The following is a 20,920-nucleotide window of genomic DNA, read 5'->3' on the forward strand; positions in this document are numbered from 1 at the left end:
TACATGTAAAAAAATCTCCAAAAGGAGAAATAAAGGATAGCAGAGGCAGAAGAAATATTTGAAGCAATAATGGCAAAGAACATTTCAGAAATAACAAAATATCAAACTGTAGATCCAACCAACAGGATAAATTCCAAAAACAAACCACACAAAACTAGACACATCATAAACTATTGAAAATTAAAAGAGGGAATAATGAAGGCGGCTAGATTCAGAGGGACACAAGATAAGAATTACAGCAGAGTACTCATCAAAACAGTGAAGTGCCCTATAAAGAAAAACAAAACAAAACCTTATTGCTAAAAAATGCTAACCATCATCTGAGTCTTGAGCCTGGCATAATCTCTACAACGGAAACATCAAAGATCACTGTTCACAGATCACAACAAATACAATTATACTGAAAAAGTTTGAAATACTGAAAGAATTAGCAAAATTTGACATAAAAGACACAAAGTGAGCAAATGCTATTGGAAAATGGGGCTCACAGACTTGCTTGATACAGGGTTGTCACAAACCTGCAATTTGTAAAAAAAAAAATCTCCGAACCACAATAAAATGAGGTATGCCTGATAATATTTCACATAAGCAACTAGGACCTATAAAAACACACTGAAATAGTATCAATCTTCTCTTACAGATGACGTAACAAACTCAGAGTATCTTGCCCAAAATCACAGATGATAATTTAGGAAAAACAAACCAGAGTATCTTAACTGCTAGTCTAGTGCTCACCCTACTAATGATTGGTGCTGGAACTTCCTTCCACTAGTTCCTTCAGTATAATTTTTTTTTTTTTTTTTTTTTTTCCTTTTTCAGGCCACATCCACAGCATATGGAGGTTCCCAGGGTAGGGGTCAAATTGGAGCTCTAGCCACTGGCCTATGCCATAGCCATAGCATTGTGGGATCCAAGCCGCACCTGCAATCTACACCACAGCTCACAGCAATGCCAGATCTTTAACCCACTGAGCAAAGCCAGGGGTCGAACCTGCATCCTAAAGGATCCTAGTCAGGTTCGTTAACCACTGAGCCACAATGGGAACTCCCCTTTATAATTATTTTTTGACTTTTTAACAAAAATAAAGACTGAGCATTACTCAGAGACCAAGTATTCATATTGACTTTCTAGAAGTATATAAAAATGGGCTAAGCCAAAGGTTCAAAAATATATGTGCTCAATTAATTAAAATTCCCATGTCTATGGTTATCACTAATTTAGATGGAAACAACCAAGCAAATACTGTTTCATAGCAACTGGCAGACTTTAATATTCAAGAAAAATTAAGTCCATCATACACATTAAAAATATAGGAAATTTCATGCAGACATGAAGCTTCCAATTCAGCCTTTGTGGCAACTTTTAGGATGAGAGTTACATATAAGTACAGTACATTTTACAGTTCCCAAACTTCATAATTTTATACTGTGATTTATACAGCTTCTCTTTATATTTTACATAACCCATTTTGCTTACTTGATTAATATACCCTAGCCTGCACTGCTTTAGATTATGGAAATTAAAAAAAAAAAAGCACAACAATCTACCTCCTTCCACTTTATGAAAATGAATGAAAACATCTGTGTGTACAGTTACTTAGGAAAAAAATTTTTAAACTTACACACTTTAGTAGCTAGGACTACACATAAGAAATACAAAATTAAATCCTCCAGTGATACCTCTATTATTGATTGATACCACAATTTTCAAGTTTAGAATGTATTAACTACAAAAGCTATAAGAGAAAAAAAGTGATGCAAATTTGTGTAGTACATTTAGAAAATAGTATTCATGGTATGAGGGAGAAATCAGAAACATGAAATAACTGATTCTGGAATTAACTAAAATATAAGCTATAATTTAGAAATATAAGTAACATTATTAAAGAATAAAACCTGATAGCAAAAATTTTAAGTAATAAAGCCAACTCATTGGTGTCAACCTGGTTTTTTTCTTTATAAGAAAATCAAGATCATTTGTTTTGATATAAGTTGTAAAAAAGTGAATACTAACCAGTGAATAAAAAGCATTTCTAAATTACAAACATCATGCATTTCTTTCTTTTCAATGGATTTTTTAAAAAATACTTATGCTACTTTTAAATTTCCTTCTTTAAAAGAAAATAATAATTTTCCCCCTTGTATTTAATTTCAAGCTCATCTATGTGGTGGGTAGGGAGAATTCCCAAATAAATATCTGCCATGTACTAAGGAACAAAAAAGAGAAACATTTTTTCAAAAACACCCAATAGGTTACATCAGGTATCTATAACCTGACAAATCAACTTAACTTCATGGAATCTTTTATTGCATCATGGGCATAAAGGCCACAGGAACTCCTGTAGTGTGTGCAGAAAAGGTCCTATGAGTAAGAAGCCAGATTGTGTAGTGATTCCCCCAATCTAACTAACAGTGAAGGTCTAAGGATTTGTAAGTAAGTTTTCCTATGAGAACATGACATTTATACCACCAGCACATTATCTGAGATTAAGTCTATCTAATCCAAATTGCCACAGAGGTCACTTAATGCCATCACAATCATCTGTGAAAATATTCAATATCATGTCCTTTTCTTCAAGAAAAGCTTAAAACATTAAGTCATCTCTACTTTTCAAGCTATTGGAAAACAAGATAGTAAACATAAAAAAATACAAAGGAAAACTCCCTCCAATAAAGATCTGCTAGAGGTAGAAATTTAAAGCAGCAATATACTGTTTTAGCTACAGCTATTAGGGAACAAAATTGGTGTTAATCTGAAATTGTATTAGTGACTGCTGCTTAAAATACTGAAGATACAGACCACGGGTGGTAATTTATCCCTAAATTTCATAATCAATGTTTCCCCACATTAATACCATCATGACAATTCATACCAGTATATAATTGTTTTAACAGGAAAAAAAAAAGTGCTTACTTTTGTAATTCAGGTAATCTAAAGAAAAGACATTATTGTAAACATCTCATTGACAAAATGTATTCATTTATAGTTTGAAATCACACATTTCAATTGTATTCTTATTTTCCCAGTTTCCTAGCAGTACCTTTAATAAAGGCTTTTGTGCCTCAATTAGAAGATTGAGATTGCATACATTTCAGAGTGATCCATGATGAGTATGCTTTCAAAAATGTTCCCTTTAGTGTGGCCAAAAGACTAATTTCTCAGTTATTTAAAATGCATTTTACTGGCCCATGATCCTATAAATTTAGCATTTCATAAAAATGAAATGTTTCATGCTAACTATAAGTTCAGCTGAGCTAGAAAATAAAATCGAATAATTTGAATGATAATAGATACATGATTTTATGTATAAATTGCTTAGGTCCAAAGTAAACAAAAGTCCCAATTCCAGATGTTGAAAGTGAGAGAGGATCCTTTAGACTCTTCTAAAAATAACATGTGCAATGCACACAAAACAACTAAAAGGAGATAATTATGGACTTCAATACTATTAGTCATTCATATGGCAGACTTGAAATGGACAGTTTGATAAGACCCTGGAGATAGCATTTCTACTGAAAGATAATTCTGGGCTCAAGGAAAAAGTATACTTGAAGACATTTCCTCCGTTTTCACTTGTGTAGTACAAATATGCACAGCATAGTATATTTCTGAAAAAGCGATAGACATATTAAGAAAATAGACACTATTTCTAAATTTTGTTAGGAATAAGAAGGCACCACTGATATGAGGTTGTGTCCTGTCATTGTGATAGGTGATTTTGAGTTGTTTATTTCAGCATTTGCTCTTAATAAACTTTTCTCCTGGTGATATCACTTGAGACTGTTAATGTGGTTTACGGACCACAAACAAGACACACTCATAGTAATATTTCATCATGGAAAGATCATTCACAGTATATGTTGACAAGACAGATTCTTTTTCCACCTGAAATGCAAACAATAATCATATGATTATGATGATAACCATGGTACTATTTTAAATATATTCTGCATATTAATTCATTTATTATTTACAAGTACTCACTAAGGTTCACACTATTACTAATTCCACTTTACAAACAACTGGTTTGCTCAAGGTCACACCACCAGGAAGTTGGCAGAACTTAAGATCCATACTTAAGAAATCTAACTAGAGAGTTTGAATACTATACTACCATAATATATTGCTTCTCTTTAAGAACAAACCTAATGTTTAGATGTTTATTTTTTTTTAAATGAAGAGAATGCTTCTCAATAAACATGACAAAAACACAGGAGTCAAAGCATCATGAAACCTTATAATTACATGTTAAGGAAAGACTGGACAGTACAAAAGTACATACAGTAAACAGTATTTCTCTTACGCCTGCCCTCCCACCCTCTATACTGGTATTTATCTGTTTACGAAGGCCAATAAAACGGTCAACTACAACTTTCTGAAAGTTGATTACATCAGAGATTAGCTTTCCATTTACGTACACATTACCTCAAATCTTCGTAATTTTAAAAGCCATGTATTATTATTTTCACTTTATGGATGAGAAAACCAGAGGTTAAGAGGTAAAGCTAGTGACTGCCGTATCACCATTCCTGTTTTAGTGTTCTGAAAGTTAAACTTTGACAGTACTTCATTTCATCCTTACCTCTACCTGGAATCCATACTGCAGAACAACGTTTCTTATATCCTCATAACTCAATTCTATGGAAAGTTCATTTGCCAAATTTTCAAAATGGTATAGCAGAGGACCTATGGTTTAAAGATACAATGAATGAATTACTTAAACATAAACATGCACAAGTAGCTGTTTAAACTGAACTCCGAGTAATAAGCTGGGTAGCAAATGAAACATAAAAAGGAGACTAAAGAACTTCTATATTTGGAGTTCCCATTGTGGCTCAGTGGTAACGAACCCAACTAGCATCCATGAGGATGCAGGTTTGATCCCTGGCCTTGCTCAGTGGGTTAAGGACACGGCATTGCTCTGAGCTGTGGTGTAGGTCGCAGACGGAGCTTGGATCCTGTGTGGCTATGGCTGTGGCTGGCAGCTGCAGCTCCAATTCAACCCCTAACCCAGGAACTTCACTGTGCCGTAGGTATGGCTCTAAAAAGACAAAAAACAAGTAAATAAGCAAATAAAAATTCCAGTTAAAAGAAAAAGATTATTAGGCTGGATAATGAAAGAAAATTTAACTCTACGTTGTATATAGGGGATACAACTAAAACATAAAGAAATAAAATTTAAAAGAAAAAGGCCCACCATGCAATGACTGATACAAAGCCCAGGTAGCTATATACTGACCTGCCCACTTTGCTTGCACATGTGCAAAACAGACAGCTGGCACTGAAGTCCCAGCAAAAAGTTTTAAAGGCAGGGTAAGGTGGCATTGGGGGTAGGGATAGGGTAAGCTGGTGGTCACTGCCTGATCATTTTTCCATGCAGACTTTTAATTAATGCTCTTCTTTTCTGTACCACACTTCACCCTCACTCTCTACTGGCCATGCTTTAAATAGATTCTGCTCTTTTCCTACTCACTTTTTCTAGAGCATTAAATTTCTGGTCTCCTTCCTGAGCATGAACTGGAAATGGGCATTAGGTAGACATCCTGGTTACATAAGAGGCTGTTTTCTAAATACATATTTTCAACTCATGTTTTTTTCGGGGGGGGGGGCTGTCTTTTTTTTTTTTTTTTTTTTTTGTCTTTTGAAGGCCACACCCACAGCATATGGAGGTTCCCAGGCTAGGGGTCTAATCGCAGCTACAGCTGCAGGCCTACACCATAGCCACAGAAACGGCAGATCCAAGTCGTGTCTACGATCTACACCCAGCTCAGGGCAACACCAGATCCTTAACCCACTGAGTGAGGCCAGGGATCGAACCTGCAACCTCATGGTTCCTAGTCAGATTCGTTTCCGCTGCACCATGACAGGAACTCCTGCTTATGTTTTTTTTTGTTTGTTTGTTTTTAATTTGGCATCTCACTTTCCAGGGTTATTCCAGGTCAACTGGCTCTATTCACACTGTTTTCTTCGCAAAACTTATCCACCTACCCATCTTCTGAAATACTGTTAGCTTCTTTTGTCCCCAATGGCATCCCTGCCATTCTTTGCCCATGTGTTTTATACCTTTTTTAGTACTACTATAATAAGATTTCAATGAAGAAACAGTGTATGTGTTCAATTATCCATCTTTTATGAGAAAATTCCTGTTTTACAATTTTGTAGCTTAGAGTGCTTTAAAATCTGATAGACTCCATTTCTCTTTACATTCTACAGAGATCTCCTTTGGTACTTTAACCTGTTTATTCCTCCAGATGAAGTCAGATTCGCTTTGCTAACTGACTGCCTTCCACTACCCAATTATAAATATATTAGTGCATGCATACAATGCATTTCCCACATCCCCACTTTTAAAAATATATCATATAAATGCCTTTAAGGGTTACTGGTTACCATGAAAAAATGAAAAACAGGATGTATAGGAATTCTTCTGCAGTTTTGCTAGAGCCTTTCCCAAAGGACATGTGTTCCCAAACCTGGGAAACGTTAAAGTGAGTACTTAAATACCCCTTAAAATAATTTTATACATTAATGATATTCCCAATTCAAATTTCATACAGCGTGGGCAATATTTTCATTATAATTTAACTTCTAATGAAACTTTTCAGTACTCCAGAATGACTAGCAGTTACACTTCTCATTATGTATGAATATACTGACTGACATTCTAGTCAATGGTTAGGGTGAAATGGTCCCTAAGGAGCTGGGGAAACACTATCAGTTTACAGATAAAATTAATTTTCCAAGACCACATGACTGGAGCCAATACCATAGGAATGTTATGAATTTACCAATACATATGCCAATTTATCATGTCTATTAGCAGCGGATCTTTTGTGGCATCTTAATGTTACTTTGATCCTAATATCAAATTCTGAAACAATACATTCATTCATACACATAACAGTTGCTAAATATTCACTCCAAGTGAGGAAAAAGCATTAAGATTCATGAACTCACCAAGTTTAGAGACCAGGAGGGGAAACAAAAAGACGAGTGACTACAAGGCAAAGTGTTAAATGCTAGCGACAGATTCCTTGAGAATATAAAAAAGAAATACAGAATATTTAACCCAATCTGAAAGGATTACCTGAGATGAGTGTTAAAGAGGACACAGGGAAGAACCAAATGAAAATAGAGAGGAAGGAGAAAGCGCCTTCTAGGTCAGAGGACTAGCACTTGAGTGCAGGGCAGGGGCAGTTAAAAAGAAAAATGAAGCTGAGAAACAAGAGAGAAGAAAGATCATCAAGGGCAGGGTACACATACGGAAGAGTTTAGGTTAACAACAAAGCTGCACGGTGGGAAGATCAGGCTGGTGGTAAATGGAGAACTGAAAAGGGTGTGGAGGTTGAAGGTAACTTGAAAAAGCAGGGACCCTCTTAAGGAAACCACTGCAGTAATCCAAGCAAGCAGTGACGAGGGCCTGGGCTAAGGCACTAGCACAAGGCCAGAGCAATGGTTCTTGACCGGGAGTGGTTTTGCATTTTTGGTTCTCACAACTGGGGAAGCACCAATGGAAAATAGTAGGTACAGGCCGGGGATACTGCCAACCGTTACAACCTCCCCACCCTCAAATGAAGAATGATCCAGCCCCAAAGGTAAATAGGATGGCAGTCGAGAAACACTGGGTTAAAGAGAGATTCAAGAGTTATTAAGGAGCTTTGGGAGAAACAGCTAACAGACTGAATGGGTGCAGATGGTGAGGAAGAAGAGGGGGTAAAGGACTCCCAGTTTCCTGGTTAGGGCAGTCTGAGTAGAGGATAAAACATAAAAGGCATAGGAGAAACATGGGCATCATCTTCTCAAGACACATACATTAGGAAGTATCTGTGGTGCATCCAAGTTGGACAAACTGGCTTGGAGCATAAGAGATATTTAGGCCAGAGACATAGACTGGGTATTGAAAGAATAGGAGAGAACATGGGATTGGGTAGGAGTAACATGGAGTAAAGGATGAGTGATGACATAAAATGTGAAAAACACTGAACAGATCCCTGGAGCACACTGATATTCAAGGGAAAGGTGAATATGAGATAATTATTATTTTTTAACCTCTTTAACTTATACATCCAAAGGATTTTATTTGCAAAGTATTAACCTTCCAAATAAATATTTTGGAGAATTGTGTTTCTCCATTATTCCAATTCTCAAAATCACTTGGAAACTCCATGGTAAGAAGAGTAGAAGATCTCTTAATCGACCTCCCATCAGCAAATGTGCTCCATTAATTGTGATGCCAATGACAGGTCACAGGCCATGCCTCAGAACATCTACTCAAACAATATACTTAACCAAGGGCCAAATGTATTTGTGCCAGGCAGTTTACTTAATAAAATATTGGTAAGCCAACAAATGTTCAAAAAGAAAAGTTGCTTCTGTGAAAGTTAAGTCAAAAGCTTCAGAAATATAAAAAACCTTAACTCAGTAACTGGGATCAAAAATTTAATCACATAAATCCACAGTCAAAATAATGCTAAGTAATAAATGACCCAGTGCAAGCCTGCAGAGGTAGCTAACTAGGCACTTAAGGGGTTGGATCTGAGCTGTGAGGCTGTCTCTGCCATATATAAGCTCCAGGGCCATTACGCTACTTGCTTAACCCAAGACTCAGTTTCTTCAACTATAAAATAATTCTATTTCAACATAGGGTTGCTTTTAAGACTAAACAAGCTATTTTTAAGTGGCTAACATAATGCCTAACCCATACACAGAATATACCCAGTAGGTAATGTTATTTTTCAATCATTCCTTGGGAAAAGGAATACTTTTATTTATTTACTTATTTGTCTTTTTGCCTTTTTTAGGGCCGCTTCCCCCAGCATATGGAGGTTCCCAGGCTAGGGGTCTAATCAGAGCTGTGGCTGTCGGCCTACACCAGAGCCACAGCAACGTGGGATTCGAGGCGGGTCTGCAACCTACACCACAGCTCACGGCAACGCCAGATCCTCAACCCACTGAGCAAGGCCAGGGATCGAACCCGCAACCTCACAGTTCCTGGTTGGGTTCGTTAACCACTGCGCCACTACGGGAACTCCGGGAAAAAGAATACTTTTAAAGAAGACCCAAGGTTTGATCCATTTGCTTCACATTATGGTTATATTTTACACCTGCTCTCATCTGTGCTATGGACTTCTGAAAGTTTAGAGAAGACCTACTACTACCTGTAAGCTTAAAAAAATCTCTGGAAAAGTCAAATCACTAAAGACAGCAAATAACAGAATCCACCAACAAAACTATACCAATACTTGAAGACCAAGGACTCAACCAGTGTCTGACTTTTATGTAATATAGCCCTTCTTAACATGGACTATATATTTTACCAAAAAAAAAGTATATTTACCTTATCACTACTCTCCATTTATTTTAAAGGAAGAGGATAAAACTGGTAATTTCTCTTAGACTCTGGACTACATCATACTCATCTTTTGATTTCTAGCACCCAGAAGTAGAATACAGTAAAAGGGCTTCTGAAAACATGAAATTATATCTCTATTCTTTCTTTAACTGAAGGTAGCCACATAAATGATCATATCCACTCTTTTCCTAGTATGTGTATATATTGGGGAGGAGGTTTCCATTGGAGAGGTTAAGCGCTTTCCCTCAAATGTTTCATTATAAAAGAAGAGAATATTCTCTTCTTAACAGAAAGGCTATCTCCTTGGAGTGGGGAATGGAAAAGATGGAGGAATGATCATCATCAAATTAATAATCAGTACCTCTTTGAAACTGTGACTGCTGTGAGACTGACCCAGTATGAATATACAACTTTGAGGAGTTCTACTGCTTTTGGAGGAATTAGCTATGACTGCAGGAACTGTACCACAAGCTAGGACACAATCTAAAGGAAACTACAGAGGTTTCAAAATGTGTACAACATAATTATGACTTTTGTTAACATTTTGTACTGTGAAATTACCAAATGTAAAACAGCTATAAGTATTTAGATTAATGTGTAAGTTCTAATAAATACTGAGAAACTTACCTAGATTTATCCAAATTCCACCTGGCTTGAGTATTTTCCATATTGTGTCAATATAATCAATTACATTATGAGCTGTGTCTATGAAGAAACAGGTAGCAATACAGTCCCAGGTATCTATTCAAGGAAAATCAAATTACTACATTTGTTATGTTATTTTACCTGTCTTTTAATTAATTCTGTAAGTGTACCAGTTACTTCTTGACAGACTATGGACTATTTCATTTAACTGCAGGGGTTTAGAAGCTCAACTCTTTCAATCAACTACTATAATCAAGGCAGCCAATAATTATTTATTTATTTATTTATTTATTTAGCTTTTTGGGCTGACCAGCAGCATATGTAAGTTCCCAGGCTACAGTTGCCAGCCTACACCACAGCCACAGCAATGCAGGATCCAAGATGCGTCTTCAACTTACACCACAGCTAACAGCAACACCAGATCCTTAACCCAGTGGGTGAGGCCAGAGATTGAACCCACATCCTCATGGATACTAGTCTGATTTATTTTCCGCTGAGCCAGAATGGGAACTCCTAAAATAATCATTTATGATAAACTTTGTAATCCATAAAAGCTCTTACTACTAATTTGATAATCAATTTGTAAATCAATTTTGATAACCTGTATCACTATTATCTTCACTGAATAATATTTATAAGAGTTTTGTTTATAAAGTTTTCAACTTCTAGCCTTCATTTAAAATCAGTTAAGATGAAATAATAGTCATCTGAATTTTAAGATGTGATTTAAATCAGTGTTAGCAACCAATTCTGGAAGGTTTCAAAAAGACTGCAGGCACTTGCTGCCAACTGAGAAATGAATGGCATCAAAATACTTTGGCATCCACCAGTACTTGGAAGAACTGCCAGTTAAAAAGAGGAATAGGGGCAAGGAGCAGCAATGAGTGGGAACTCAGCAGAGAACACTGTTTGTCTTTTGGAGGCTGTGCCTGACACAGAGACAGAAGAGACAGGATTGAAGGTGAGTGTCTATACAAAAGCTGGTGCAACAAGGCACCCTTATCTTCCCATCTCCTCTTCAAACCATGCTCCAGTCATTTTTACTTGCCAAAGCAATGTTTTCCATTATTTCACTCCTATTTTGAAACCCTGCTCCCTAACTTATCACCAGCACCTAACACCTTCCATCTCTCTCCTTCTACCTTCAGAGTGTAGGTTTTCCCTGTGCCAGCGTTCATGGGAAAATAAACAAAAACTTGAGTATCTTATTCTATTGCTCCAATCCCTTCAATGGCCTCCCATTTCCCTCAGGGTACAACTCAAAGTCTTTGCTATGGCCTCCAAGTCAGCCTCACCAAACCTCCTCCAGTCTGATCTCCCATCACTGACGCCTGCTCACCACATCCCAGGCAACTGACCCCCTTGCTCTCCTTAAGCAGAACCAAGCACCCTTCCCACCCCAATCCTCCTTCGTCATTCCCTCTGTCTGCAACATTTCCCCCTGCCCCCCATGTATCCAAATGCCTTGCCTCTTCATTCTTTTGAAGTTCTCTGCTCAATTTTTCTTGTTAAGTTTCCCCTTTAGAAAGGCCTTCCCTGGTAACTCCGTATCAAACAGCAGCCCCTCCCCAGTTACTCATTATCTCTTCTACCTTCCCTTATTTTTTTTCCTTGCAACATTAATTTGTCTTTGCTCCTCTCTCCCAAATAGTATGGGTATATAAGTTCCCTGTGTGCAGGGGCTTTGTTTGGCTCACTGCCCTCTCTGCAATGCCTAAAACATAACTGCTAACTTAGCAGGTGCTCAACAGTCTGTTAAACTAACGACCTTGCTGACCTCTGGACCTTTTATTTTCTTCTTTGTTTTATTGTCAATCTCTCTCTCTCCTCTTTCCCCATTACCATGTCCCTTTCTCTAATACCTAACTCAAATTTCTCTAACATTTTGCCGGGCCGAAGTTCAAACTTTATAGCCTTATTATAAAGGTCCTCCACAATCCAGAACCAATCTACTCCTCTAGTCATTTCTCCCATTAAATCCCCATATGTTCTTTTTCCTTCCGGTCAGGCTATTCTACCATCTCTGATTAGTTTACACATTCATACCTTTGTACTTCTGCCTGCCATTCTTCCCTAATCTTCAAGTCACACAGCATTTACACAAAGAAGTTACTTCTCCTACCTCCATCTTTATTGTATTCATTTCTCACTCAAATTTGCTTTACATGTTGTCTTAAATTAAGAACAGATTCTACATTTCTTAATTGTGGGATCTCATATTTCTTTATATGTGCCACCATTGCCTTATACAAAACTTTGAAAATACTTTAAATTGTCACTGAAGTATTCCTTTTTTTCTACCATCAAAATGAATGACCATAACTTTGGCTTAGTATAAAATCAGCTTGTTAAATTTAGAATAAAGGGCATGACCTTTAAAACACTTGCTTTCAACTTACTGCATTCTGAGTATATCTCCTGAAAGTCTCCTGCTGTCATAGAAAAATTAGAACCAGGAGGAAGACTGTGGGGGTCAACATCAGGAAAAAAGATGGGTCGAATTTGATCAGCTGACCTCCTGTTATTGCTAAACTGATGAATCCAGGGATAAAGCTTATATTTGTTAATTTCAGAACATCTGCAAAACATGAGTAAAAATCCAACGTTAACTAAATATTTTACCAAGAAAATCTACTTTAAACACTAAAATATAATCTGATTGACTGAAGATTTACTTATATAATTTAGACTTTAAAGTGTTACTACCAAACTCCACCCAATTATCTAAAACTCCACATATGAATGTAGACGAGTAACTAATCATTGATTAAAAAACAGAAACAAAATTAAGGTAAATTCAGAGATATAAATGTGCTGCTCATTTAAATTAAAAAAAAAAAAAAAACATATTGCCAAAATTCAAGCACAAGTAAAAAACATTCCAACCACTTTTTTTTTTTTCCAAAAATGGCATGGGTTTTGTTTGCTACATACTTTAATTATTTTGTATAACACTCTCCTTTTAAACTTCTCACTATTCCTTAACTCATATTGCAACCAAGACAACATATTATTTAAATAAGGCAGCTATTTATTTTTTCTCTAATACACCTCTTCTGGCTTTAAAAACTCTGTTCCACTACTTTCTAAAACAGGCCACAGAAGTTCAGAGATCTTTCTAACTATCTTTCTATGAGCATGCTTGCCCATTTTATAAGAATCTGATTAAGGAAAAATTATGATTGCTACTCTAAAATCTTATCCCATAAAGAAACAAAGGGCTGAAGAAGTTCAAGGCACAATGAGAAAATACTCCTTCCTGGATAATACTTAGCCCTGAATTCTGCACAGAAATCAATCTGTTTCATGGAATACCCAATCACTTTTTAAAAGCCACTTACCCATCCTGTTCAACCCTCTGTTATCTTGGCAACTAATTAAAGTAATAACTGTATAAGCAATTTAATTTTAATATAAAACATTTATGATATATATATATATACATAAATATATACCATAATTAAACACCATGTACTTATCTCCAAATTCAGAATTGTTAAAAAATATGTAAGTCAATCTGATTCTGAGAAATTACTATTTCTAGCAAAAAGTAAATTAAATACCTGTTGAGTACAAAGTTGGAAGAAAAGAGCATAAAAAAACTCCATTCATTTCCTTGACAAGCATAACCTAGCATAGCTATTTCCCAGGCCAGTCTTCCTAGTCCAGCACCAGGTACCAGAATATTTACTTTAGAAGGATCCCTGAAATGAAATAAGGCAATTATGTCCAACCCCTCAAAGAAAAGGGGGAAAAAAAAAGGTCAAAATCCATATTAACAACTAAAAACATAAGATATTTAACAAGAATAAGCTCACTCAAGATTCTGAATTCTTAAATTTGAGAAATACATCTAAATATCAATGAGAAATAAGGATATAAGGAATTACCAAATGTTCAGTTATCAGATTAGGGCTTAATTCCCAAAGTATGACTTTTCGAAAGAAAAAGGAGTCACCTTATATCCAAGACTTATATTTCTAGTAGCTATCACCTGTCTCAGGAGACAAATCATCCAAAAGGGATCTCAAAACATACAAAGAGATGGAACAAAATTATTTTATCACATGAGACAATACAACAAAACAACTTTATTTCCAAACTCAGAATCTAATACATGGTTTATGTAACCAAATTAAGTACATGCAGATTTTAATGTGTCAGGCCTATCTTTAAAATCCTGTGCATTTCAGCTGGCAAAAGAATTTGCAGCTGGGATATTCTCATAGGGAAAACGGGGAACTGCTTCTAATTGAGCATATGTGATGGCAAACATATTACCCCAACCTGGAAGTTCACAAGCAAACTGTTTTCCATTTACTAGCATCACCCTACTACCACCAACTTTCTTGGCTATAACATCTGTCAATACACTTTCAAACCACTAAAAAGTCATAGCAAAGCAAGGATCTGTCTCAAGATTTCAGGCAAATCAATATAACCTAAGGAAATTAAAGTGGTATTCTTATGGAAAACCAAAGAAATCTGTGTATAATCAGCTATTATTTAAAAAGCAAATTATTGTCCAAATTTAGCTCATAAATCAAACTAATATCCAAATTTACTCCCATGGACAGTTGTTTTTTTTTTTTTTTAATTTTTAAAATATACAGTCCTGAAGTTTGTTGTACTCCAAACAACAACAGGACTTTTTACTTGTAGCCATATGCCAACCTTTAGCATTTCCAACTTTGAAATGAAAATAAACAAAAAGACCTATGGGGATTTGAAAATTCAGTCCACAAATATAATACCAAGGGAATCTACCCAGGGTCCTTCAACCTTAAATATCTATATATAGAACATGTATTGGTATAAAAACCTCAATGAAATCTCTTTAGTTTGTTTCATCGCTGAATTTTGTACATACATTAAGGCATACACTAAAATTTGTTAAAATTGATTTCTGATAAATAGGCTTATTATGATTAGTAAGATATTCTTGAATACTTGATATAGGCAAGGTACCTTCTAACAGTTTTCACTAAAACAAAATAGAATATTTTCTTCTCATTCCAGACTACATACAATGTTTGTGTGTGGAACACTTTAACTGTTCATAAAGAGAATGATGGGTACATCCTCTCACTCTGTTCAGCCTACCTCTATTTGTCATCTGGCATGAATACACATATTTTTAATGCTAGAATTTGAAAAATTCCTAGCTGTAGGACTCTATGCTAGCTCTTGTACAAAGGACTCAACACCATAGCACCCCACCCAGGCTTCTCTCTCTCTCTCATTTTTCACTCCCTACCAGACATACCAAAACACTTACTCTCCAGAATTACCTCTTTTCTTTCCTCAGTTCCCATTTGCCCAATCAAAAACATGCATATTTTCCCAAGTGGCTGTTCTCAGCTCAGTTTTTTGTTTGCTTTGTTTTTAATCAAGGTAATGCAACAGAAAGTAAAAGGATCTGGAAGTAAAGTCATAGGGTAGTTAAAATTTTAAAACCAATTTCTGAATAACTAATAATCTGAGTAAAAGATTACCGTGCAAAAATAAGAAATTGTGCCAACCATAAGAGAAAGCTGTATTAATTACAGTACTGACATTTACTTTGCTCACTTAAAGAAAGTTAATTTTCGGGAGTTCCCGTCGTCGTGGCTCAGCAGAAACGAATCTGACTAGGAACCATGAGGTTGCAGGTTCAATCCCTGGCCTCGCTCAGTGGGTTAAGGATCTGGTGTTACCGTGAGCAGTGGTGTAGGTCACAGACGCAGCTTGGATCTGGTGTTGCTGTGGCTCTTGCGTAGGCCAGCAGCAACAGCTCCAAATAGACCCCTAGCCTGGGAACCTCCATATGCCGTGGATGTGGCCTTCAAAAGACAAAAAGACAAAGAAAGAAAGAAAGAAAGAAAGTTAATTTTTGAAGCTATTACCAAACATTTCCTAACTAATCAGGCCTACAGAACTCTTTACTCTACTTGTGGCAAGAAGTTTCCATATAAGGCCACTATTAAAAGCCAGTCATAAAGGCATGGAATACAGAATACATGAAGCCTTACCTTAAGAGTTGGTAAAAATGTTTTCAGTGGATATATAAAAGGAGACGCATAAATTTGGAGAATTTCTCCCCTAACCTTTGTCTTCAGCTGATTTTTCCCCCCACTGAGTCTTTATATAAGGGACATCAATAGCATATAAGAACGTCCCTCTAATTACTATGTGTATGAAACAAAGACACTCTAAAAGGTATTTTCTATTATGAGTTCTTATAAAGTCTAAAGCATTTCTATTCTGTGGAAAATAAGAGAAATATAAATCTAAGTTCAGACCTTTATGGTGAGCTAACTTTAAATTTAGAAAACCAGGAATAGAGCCATATAATTAATACATACTTCAGTAATCAAAGTTGCCTTCTGACTCTACTACAAAGCTATAGTCATCAAAACAGTATGGTACTGGTACAAATATGGAAATAAAGATCAGTGGAACAGCACAGAAGGCCCAGAAATAAACCCACACATCTATGGTCAATTAATCTATGGCAAAGGAGGCAAGCATATACAATGAAAAAAAGACAGCCTCTTCAATAAGTAGTACTGGGAAAACTGGACACTACATGTAAAAAAATGAAATTAGACTGAAAAAAAAAAAAAGTTTCCATTGCGGCTCAGCAGTTGCAGGTTCAATCTCTGGCCCTGTTCAGTGGGTTAAGGATCTGATGTTACCATGAGCTGCGGTATAGGTCACAGACATGGCTTGGATCTGGTGTTGCTGTGGCTGTGGTATAGGCTGGCAGGTGCAGCTCTGATTCAACCCCTAGCCTGGGAACTTCCAGATGCCGTGGGAGCAGCCCTAAAAAAAAAAGAAAAAAAGAAAAGAAATTAGAACATTTTCTAACACTGCACACAAAAATAAACTGAAATGGATTACAGACCTAAACAAAAGAACAGATACTATAAAACTCCTAGGTAGAAAATACAGACAGAACATTCTTTGACATAAATTGCAGTAATATCTTTTTGACCAACCTCCTAGAGTAATGACAATAAATACAAAAATAAATGAATGGGATCTAAGCTTTAAACCTTCTGCACAGCAAAGGATACCATAAATAAAACAAAAAGGCAAACCACAAATGGGAGAAAATCTTTGCAAACAAAGTAACTGACAAGGGCTTAATCTCCAAAATATGCAAACAGCTCCTACAACTCAAAAATAAAAAAAAAAAAACCCAATTGAAAAATGGGCAGAAGACCTAAATAGACATTTCTCCAAAGAAGACATACAGATGGCCAATAGGTACATGAAAAAATGTTCAACATTACTAATTATTAGAGAAATGCAAATCAAAACTACAATCAGGTACCACTTCACACCAGTCAGGATGGCCATCATTAATAACTCTACAAACAAATGCTGGAGGGTATGAAGAAAAGGTAACCCTCCTACACTGTTGATAATTGGCATAATCACAATGAAAACTAGTATGGAGGTTCCTCAGAAAACTAAAGATAGAACTACCACATGATCCAGCAATCCCAATCCTGGGCATTTATCCAGACAAAACTATTAATTCAAAAAGATACATGCATCCCTACAATCTTAGCAGCACTATTCACAATAGCCAAGACATAAAAGTAACCTAAATGTCCATCAACAGAGGACTGGATAAAGATGTGGTACATATATTCGATGGAATATTACTCAGCCATAAAAAAGAATGAAATAATGCCATTTGCAGTCATATGGATGGACCTGGAAATTATCATAGTAAACGAAGTATGTCAGATAGAAAAAGACAAATATTATGACATCACTAATATGTGGAATCTACTAAAATCTGATACAAAGATTTTTAAACCAAATTTATGGTCACCAAAAGGGAAATGTGGGATATGGAGGGTTAAATTAGGGGTTGGGACTGACATGTACATAGTACTACATATAAAATAGATAGGTAACAAGGATCTACTGTATAGAACAGGTTAATCTACTCAATACTATGTAATAACCCATATGGGAGAAGAATCTGAAAGGGAATGGATATGTGTATATGTATAACTGATTTACTTTGTTGTACACCTGAAATGAATACAACTTTGTAAATCAACTATACTCCAACAACAAAAAAAAATGTTTTAAGTTGCCTGTCTGAGATTCTTAGCAAAAGTAACCAAGCAAACAAGTTTATATAGTTATTATGGCCCATCTATGGAGAAGCAGTGTATTTACTACAAATTTCCAGACCAGCAAGAACAAAGAGTACATCCATGAGAACAGAACAGAGAGGCCCTGTGTGTCAGAAAAAGCTATGGATCATGTTTGCACCAACCTTTGCACTTCAAATATTTTACCAGCAGTAAATGTTGTTCTTGAGACGTTTTCTTTATTGTACATAGGATGATTTTTGCATAGCAGCTGCAAATTAGCAAATTCCAGCACACAAAATACTTTCTCTTGGTGCCAACATGATGACCCCTAGCGGTAGTACTGTGCACAACTTTCAAACACCAAAAGTGCTCAGTTCTACTTTGATCACAGTAACCGCTGTCCAAAGTGGTAAAAGCCACTACCCACTTGAGGCTACTAAACACTTAAAATGCGGTTAGTTTTTGGTTTTGTTTTTTGTCTTTTTAGGACAGCACTCGGGGATATGGAGGTTCTCAGGTTAGGGGTCCAATAAGAGCTGTAGCCAACGGCCTATGCCAGAGTCACAGCAATGCAGGATCCAAGCTGCTTCTGTGACCTACACCACAGCTCACGGCAACGCCAGATCCTTAACCCACTGGGCGAGGATAGGGATCGAACCCGCATCCTCATGGATGCTAGTCGGGTTCATTAACCACTGAACAATGATGAGAACTCCCAAAATGTGGTTAGTTCTAATTGAGATGTGTTGCAAGTATAAAATAAATCCCAGATTTCAAAGATTTAGTATTTAAAAAGTAATCAACTGCATTAATAACCTTATATGCTGATTACATATTAAAATAATTTAGACACACTGGGTTATTAAAGTATATTATTAATTTCACCTGTTTCCATTTACACTTTTTACGTTACTACTAGGAAAGTTAAAATAACATAGGTGGCTTGCATTGTATTCCTATTGAACTATGCTGGTTCACATAGAGAGATCATAAAAACACAATATTGAGCAAAAAACAACTGTGAAATGACATCATAAACCATTACATGATCTTTCAAAACAGATACCACCACAATCTATTGTTTATATACATGTATTTAAAATATGTAAGTAATATAGGAAGGTAAGATTAGAATAAAAATTTATGTTAGTTGCCATAACCAAAAAGAGAGATGAATGGCTCTGTATGGTTTGCAGGGCAATCTCAGCTATATCTGTAATGTTTCTTTTAAAGACAAAACAAAACAAAGATCTGAAGTAAATACAGCAAAATGCCAAGGTTTAATAAAGTTAGCTGTCAAAATACTTCTTATTCAAACTAGAAAATGGGTTAGAAAACAGGATTAGTATCTAGGCCCTTCAAAAATATAGTCCTAACTTACCTATCTATTCCCAACAAAGAACTCCATGCATGAATCAGCCAGACAGCTTCTTACCAATTCCAGAAAATATTTTCTCACCTATTATCTATGTCTAATTCCCATGACAAGAGAGCTGAAGAGTCAGCCCACATTGCCTACAAAGTCTTAAATATTTACTAGCTGGTCCTTTAAGAAAAAACTTACCAATTCCTGACAATGCATCTTGAACCTCTTTTCCAAAAGGTATACAGAGCTTTCTTAATCTGTTTCATGACTGAATAAGTAGTCCATTGTAATATTGTATACTAATGTATCAAGATCTGCTAATTAAGAACATTTAGATTGTTTCCAATCTTTAGTTATAACATTCAAACTAGTATCCTTGAGAGTTCCCCTGTGGTGCTCCAGGAAGGATCTGGACAGGTTAAGGATCTGTCCTTGTCACTGCAGCAGCTCAGGTTGCTGCTGTGACACCAGGTTCAACCCCTGTCCTGGGAACTTCCGCCTGCCATGGATGTGGCAAAAAAGAAAAAAAAAAAAAAAAAAAAAAAAAACAGCTAATATCCTTGACATAGATAATTCTCCAAATTCAGGAGTATACCTGTAGACAGCTTCCCCCAAACTGAACTATAAGTAAAGATGTACATTTGATTTTGTTAAATGTTACCAAGTTTTACTAATTTATACTTCCAACAGCAACATATATGAACCCTCACACCTCCAGTAATAGTTAAGTAACTTTTAAATCTTTGCAATGCAGTAAGTAAAAATGGCATCTTAGTGTGTTTTTTACATTTGCATTTTCGTATGTGACTAACTACCTTATAATTCTTTTTCTATGAACTATTTACACTATTTTTCTACTAGGTTATAGTCTTGAGTTGTTTTTCCACTGATTACTCTAGATGTGAAAGTACTGGAAATCCTGTAATGTAGGAGCTTTAGATCTTGATTTGAAATGTGCAATATATATTTGTCCTTATTTGTCGGTCTACAGTTCCACCACTTGCTCTTTCAAAATAGTTTTTTTTCACCCAAAAGAATCCTTTTATAAGTTATAATCTACATTCTTTATTTTAACCAAAGAAAAATAAAACTATATAAAAAATATAATCAATATATACCATTGTGCTCTTGGAGGGTTAAGACATATACTGAAAGGCAAAGACCTAAGAGATTGCCCACCCACAAAGTATCACTTCAAATTTTTCTAAAATAGAATGGGTTATTGAAATTAAGATCTAAGTTATACATTTCAGCAGTTTCCAGGATTCCTAAGAGAGTATGATTCTACATGGTTGTGATTTCTCATTTCAAATAAGATTCAAACCTAAGAATCTCCCTTTTGTTTGCAACTACAAACTTTATAGCACTAATTCTTAAGCTGGTAACCATTAAAGTGTCTGGCACTCAGCACAATTAAAACAGCATTTCCTTAATTTAAAAATTAGACCACAACAG

General features: G+C 35.8%; 1 protein-coding gene across 2 annotated transcripts in view; it reads right to left on the reverse strand.

Moving 5' to 3' along the window:
• The window catches only part of CARNMT1 (carnosine N-methyltransferase 1), a 37,349-nt gene continuing 17,672 nt past the window's right edge, over nt 1,244-20,920 (reverse strand). Inside the window, exons 4-8 of one of the 2 annotated variants that reach the window (XM_003121964.5) lie at nt 13,561-13,701; nt 12,397-12,575; nt 9,980-10,093; nt 4,583-4,686; nt 1,244-3,885 (exon numbers count right to left, since the gene is read on the reverse strand). In XM_003121964.5, the coding sequence (XP_003122012.5) occupies nt 3,784-3,885; nt 4,583-4,686; nt 9,980-10,093; nt 12,397-12,575; nt 13,561-13,701 (640 nt within the window). In that variant the 3' untranslated portion in view covers nt 1,244-3,783. The remainder of the gene's footprint in view (nt 3,886-4,582; nt 4,687-9,979; nt 10,094-12,396; nt 12,576-13,560; nt 13,702-20,920) is intronic. The other variant, XM_021064979.1, reaches the window with a different exon arrangement.

The sequence above is a fragment of the Sus scrofa genome, chromosome 1, assembly GCF_000003025.6.
Source record: "Sus scrofa isolate TJ Tabasco breed Duroc chromosome 1, Sscrofa11.1, whole genome shotgun sequence".
NCBI lineage: Eukaryota > Metazoa > Chordata > Mammalia > Artiodactyla > Suidae > Sus > Sus scrofa.